Source organism: Quercus lobata, chromosome 3, assembly GCF_001633185.2.
Source record: "Quercus lobata isolate SW786 chromosome 3, ValleyOak3.0 Primary Assembly, whole genome shotgun sequence".
Taxonomy (NCBI): Eukaryota; Viridiplantae; Streptophyta; class Magnoliopsida; order Fagales; family Fagaceae; genus Quercus; species Quercus lobata.
In genome coordinates, this window is record NC_044906.1 from 50,732,596 (window position 1) to 50,738,608 (window position 6,013).

The 6,013-nt window shown below is 45.9% G+C and overlaps 1 protein-coding gene across 1 annotated transcript; it reads right to left on the reverse strand.

The window, feature by feature from the left end:
- Positions 1-3,926: 3,926 nt before the first annotated feature.
- On the reverse strand, positions 3,927-5,244 carry LOC115981022 (uncharacterized protein CG45076-like). The gene is made up of 2 exons (XM_031103214.1): positions 5,050-5,244; positions 3,927-4,655 (listed from the first exon to the last, which is right to left on the reverse strand). Exons 1-2 carry the CDS (start codon positions 5,242-5,244, stop codon positions 3,927-3,929), a joined length of 924 nt encoding a protein of 307 aa, XP_030959074.1.
- Between the last annotated feature and the right edge of the window lie 769 nt (positions 5,245-6,013).

Genomic DNA, 6,013 nt, shown 5'->3' on the forward strand with positions numbered 1-6,013 from the left:
CAGGGCCAACCTACCAAAGGATGATGACCAGAATGTTCGAACCTCAGCTAGGCAAGATTATTGAAGTCTACATAGACGATATGGTGGTAAAAAGCAAGGTGGTATCCGAGCACGTGAAAGACCTGGAGATCATCTTTGGCATCTTAAGGGAGCATAAGTTGCGGCTTAATGCTTCCAAGTGTTCATTTGGGGTCGGATTTGGGAAATTCCTAGGCTATATGGTAACTCACAGAGGAATAGAGGTAAGCTCAGATCAAATCAAGGCGATTAATAGCCTACAGACTCCTCGAAATCCGAAAGAAGTGCAGAAACTTACTGGCATGATTGCAGCGTTAACCGGTTCATATCACGATCTGCAGACCGATGCCGACCTTTCTACCTCTTAATAAATAAGTGAAAAAGGTTTGAGTGGTCGGAGGATTGTGTCCTGGCCTTCCAGCAACTCAAAGAATACTTGTCGTGACCACCCATCATGTCTAGCCCTGAGGCGGACGAGGTACTGTTTGCATACATAGCAGTAGCCCCTCATGCTGTAAGCCTGGTACTGATACGGGATGATAATGGAATACAGCGACCAGTGTACTACGTAAGTAAATCATTACATGAGGCTGAAGTGCGCTACTTACCATTGGAGAAAGCAATTCTGGCGGTGGTGCATGCCACGCGAAAACTCCTTCATTACTTTTAGGCACACATGGTCATTGTTCTAACCCAGCTTCCCCATCGATCGGTGCTACGAAGCACCGATTACACAGGAAGAATCGCCATGTGGAGGGCGCTCTTGGGTGCTTTTGACATTAAATACATGCCTAGGTCCTCTGTAAAGGGTCAAGTCCTCGCGGATCTAGTCGCAGAATTCGCTGAGCCTTCTGTGGAAACAACAACACCAAAGGAAAACATGGATGGAAAATCGGTTGGCACAATCTCGGCTAAAGAAACCTCCCGTTGGAAGGTCTATGTGAACGGCGCGGCCAACCAAAAAGGATCTGGGATCGGGCTAGTTTTGATATCGCCCAAAAGTATTACCATTGAAAAATCGATAAAACTGGGGTTCTCAGCTACGAACAACGGAGCCAAGTACGAGGCCTTGCTTCAAGGAATGATGATGGTTCAAAAATTGGGTGGAAGGGCAATGGAAGCATTCTCGGACTCCAAATTGGTTGTTGGCCAAGTGATGGGTGAGTTAGAAGCTAGAGATGCTAGAATGCAAGAGTATCTCAATCGAGTCAACGCCTATAGTCAAACTTTGAAGCCTTTAACTTGACGCATGTTTCTAGAAGTGGGAACACACATGCGGATTCGCTGGCCACTCTTGCCACGTCCTCTGCACATGATCTGCCACGAATGATCCTTGTTGAGAATTTATGCCAGACAAGTTCAACCGGAAGAGACATAGCTCGGATCCATCAGATTAGAAAGAATCCCAGCTGGATGGATCCTATAATGAACTTCCTTAAAGACAATACGTTACTAGAAGGAAAACTTGAGGCTGAGAAGATACGGAGGAATGCTCCTCGGTTCTGGTTGTCAGAGGACCACAAGCTATACCGGCGTTCCTATTCTGGCCCATACCTATTATGTATATACCCAGAGGAATCCGAGTCCTTGCTCGAAGAACTACATGAGGGGATTTGTGGAAGTCACACAGGAGGAAGATCACTGGCGCATAGGGCACTCACCCAAGGGTACTGGTGGCCGAACATGCAGAGAGAGGCCCAAGAATATGCAAAGAAGTGTGATCAATGCCAGAGATTTGCCCCAAATATCCACCAACCAGGGGGAGTCCTTAACCCCCTTTCCAGCCCCTGGCCGTTTGCTCAATGGGGTCTTGATATTGTCGGCCCTTTCCCTAAAGCAGCAGGGAATAAGCGGTACATAATAGTCGGCACCGATTATTTCACCAAATGGGTAAAGGCTGAACCTTTGGCCAACATCAGGGACGTGGATGTCAAGAAATTCATTTGGAAAAACATTATTACGCGTTTCGGAACTCTTCACACCCTCATCTCGGACAACGGTCTTCAGTTTGATAGTAAAAACTTCAGGGAATACTGCTGCGACTTTGGGATCACAAATCGATATTCCACTCCTGCATACTCCCAAGGAAACGGGAAAGCCGAGGTTGTAAACAAGGTCATAGTGAGCGGGCTGAAAAAGAGGTTGGATGATGCAAAGGGGAGATGGGTGGAAGAGCTCCCCCACGTTTTATGGACCTATCGAACGATGCCGCGACGGTCAACGGTCGAAACTCCTTTTTCAATGACTTATGGGGTCGAAGTCATACTCCCAATCGAGAACAGCTTCCCCACATTGAAGTCTGACACTTTTACCCCAAAAAACAATGACAAGTTACTGGGGAGAAATCTAGACTTAGCTGAGGAAAAAAGGGAAAAAGCGATGATCCATATGGCCTGTTATCACCAGAAGCTAAAGTAGGGATATGATGTTAATGTAAAGCTGCGACCTTTGAGTCCAGGCGACCTCGTGATGAGGAAGGCAGCGCTAAGAACCCTTCTTGGGGCAAGCTGGGACCCAACTGGGAAGGACCGTATCGCATCACATCTGTGGCCGGAATAGGTGCGTATTACTTAGAAGACTTAGATGAAAAAATTGTACCTCGCCCGTGGAATGTAAATAATCTAAGAAGATATTATTATTAATGAAAACGGCTCTGTGCATGTTTTGTTTCATGATCATCGCATACCCATTGGTCCATTTCCATCTATACAAGTTTTAAACAGAACCTAAATCCTGCATGGATCCTCGGACCACAGACTTAGGGGAAATTAATAACTTATGGCTTCTCTACAAGTTTTAAACAGAACTTAAGTCCTGGATGGCTCCTCGGACCACAGACTTAGGGGAAATTAATAACTTATGGCTTCTATACAAGTTTTAAACAGAACCTAAGTCTTGGATGGCTCCTCGGATCACAGACTTAGGGGAATTCATAACTTGAGGCATCTATCCAAGTTTTAAATAGAACTTAAATCATGCATGGCTCTTCGGACCACAGGCTTAGGGGAAATTAATAACTTATGGCTTCTATTCAAGTTTTAAACAGAACCTAAGTCTTGCATGACTCTTCGGACCACAGACTTAGGGGAAATTAATAACTTATGGCATCTATCCAAGTTTTAAACAAAACCTAAGTCTTATATGGATCTTAGGACCACAGACTTAGGAGAAATTAATAACTTGAGGCATCTATCCAAGTTTTAAACGGAACCTAAGTCCTGCATGGCTCTTCGGACCACAGACTTAGGGGAAATTAATAACTTATGGCTTCTATTCAAGTTTTAAACAGAACCTAAGTCCTGCATGACTCTTCGGACCACAGACTTAGGGGAAATTAATAACTTATGGCATCTATCCAAGTTTTAAATAGAACCTAAGTTTTGCATGGCTCTTCGGACCACAGACTTAGGGGAAATTAATAACTTGAGGCATCTATCCAAGTTTTAAACAGAACCTAAGTCCTGCGTGGCTCTTTAGACCACAGACTTAGGGGAAATTAATAACTTGAGGCATCTATCCAAGTTTTAAACAGAACCTAAGTCCTGCATGGATCCTCGGACCGCAGACTTAGGGGAAATTAACAACTTAGAACTCTTGTGCGATTTTAAGGTACGTTCGTAGTTTAGTATAATTGCATCTATTGTTCTAAGTTCGCCGCACGACACTGCCTTTTCTCATTCATTTATATTTTTTTATATTGTTGCAAACATTAACTAGAGGAACAATATTAACTTTGAACAAAATAATGAAATTATATCAACATCAGTCATAAATACCAAAAGAGAAATGGAAAAAAGAACATTTTATATTAATAAGCCGAGATCAATACAAAGGGAAGTCTTTACAAAAGAACAAAAAATAAGACAACTCCCGTTCTAAAGAAAATACAGTAATAAAAACCCTAGAAGTTAAGCCTCAGCAGGAGGATTCTCTTTATGCTCTGACTGAGGAGGAGGAACCTCTTTGGCTTGGGAATCTGCCCCAAGACCCTCGGAGACGGACTCCTTGGCAGGATCCTTGGCCTTATCAAGCAAATGGATGGCATCAGGAATAGCCAGGGCCTGCTCAGAAGCTTCAGGGGCGCCGTCAGGGATCTCTCGGATCTCAGGAGGGAAGAAGACCTTCTCGGGTAACCTCAAGGCCGAGTCTGCAGGAACCCCTGCAACATCAAGGGCATGAGCCCATGAGATGCTATAGTAATCCCTGTATACCTCTGGAAGCTCCTCAGAGAGCCTGGCTTCAGTCTCCTCCGCCCCAAGCTGATAAGAAGCCTTCTTTTCAGCCTCGGCTGCTTCCTGAACTAGCTGAGCCTCTTCTTTAGCCAGTCGGGCCTCCTCCTCAGCTTTCTGTAATGCAGCCTTGAGATCCAACACTGTTTGCCTTTCAGTGGTGAGGTTGGTCTCGGTCACGAACAATTTTTGGCGCTGGTCCTCGGCTTGGGTTTCAGCGTTCTTCAGTCCGGCCAGAGCGTTCTTTCGGCCTTTCTCCGCCTCTTTGAACTTCTCCGAGAGTTCAAAATTCTCTTGCTTAAGGGACCCTACAGATTTCTCCACCTCAGCACGAGACTGAGCCTCAACTTCAGCCAAGTTACGGTTGTTGCGGCAGTACTCCTCGGCCACAAACACTTGCTGAGTAATCTGCCCATAAAACAACAAAACGATATCTTAGAATGTGACAAGGTCTAATGATTTTATCAAAGGTTAGAAGAGTCACTTTACCATTGCAAGGTCCCTCTTGAGGGATAGAAAGAGCTCTGGCTGAGAGAATCGCCTGTAGGCCTCCATGTCCCGGGGAAGGAGCACTGGTTGCTCTAGGGCCTCAGCTATATATCCTGCTCGGCCCCTATTGTATTCTCAGACTGAGGCAGTATAGGGAATGGTGACCCCGTCTACCTTGAGCTTCGGGCTCCAAGTGCGCGGATTAACACGCACTTCGGCCCGGTTCTCTTCATCCTGGCTTTCTACGGAGGGAGCCCTTTTATTCTTCTACTCCCGGGTGGTTTTTTTGCTACTTGTATTGGCGGGGGCCCACCTCGCCTTCCTCAAGGGTTTCAACCGGCCTTTTCTTCTTCAGGTCCGGGTTAACCTTTAGGCCGGGATCAGAAGGGAGCTGAGGAGCAACAGGAGGAAGAATAGGGGTCTGCGACTGAGATGTCGCCTTTGAAGATTGACCTTTGCCTCGAGAGGCCATCAACTCTCTTAGGCTTTTTCCTTTGCCGAAGGCCATATTATCTACTTTTTCGTCTGAGGAGTCGTCCAAGCAGGCTATAACTATTGGCACGCCGACCACTGAATTTTGGTCCTACTCTCCCTCGGGATCTGAAAGCTCAATTAGGGGAGCTTTGGGAATATCTTCTTCGAAGTAGAACTCGTCTATCTCCTCCTCTAGAGAAAGACGAGATGATTCAGCTTCTTCTTTAGGTTGTGCGGCAACCTCGAGATTATCTGGTGGAGGCAATTGCACAACTAGTGGAGGATTTTGAACGCAGGGCAAAATGACTGGCTTGAGATCGTGGCGGGCTAAAAATTTGGGCTTGGACACATCAATCCTAGCTAACCTCGGACTACCAGCTTTTATGGCGTGGCCAATGTCTTGGAAGGCGCGGGATAGGGGTTGGTAGCCCAAAACCAGATGAGCCGCGCGTAGTTGCCCTTCCTCAATAACGTAGATTTCTTACCTCAAAAGATAGTTCAAGGCCGGAACGTTAACGTGGCTTAGCCGAGGAGCAACTTGAGCTCTATCTGCAAAATAGCCGAGAAGGAGATTATGGTTAAGTTATAAAACTTTTTGATTCTTAAGCAAAAAAAAAAGGAATGAATCTAAAGAGCTAAACCCCCTCCCTAAGGGATTGGCCCTAGAGGCACCGCACCTGGAATTCCTGCCCGAGTTGGACAATGAAAACCATCGCTCCATTCTCCTGAGGCAATGAGGAAATCATCCTTCATAGTCTTATTGGATATGGGGAGGCAGGAGATTAGCCTAACGACCTTGGACT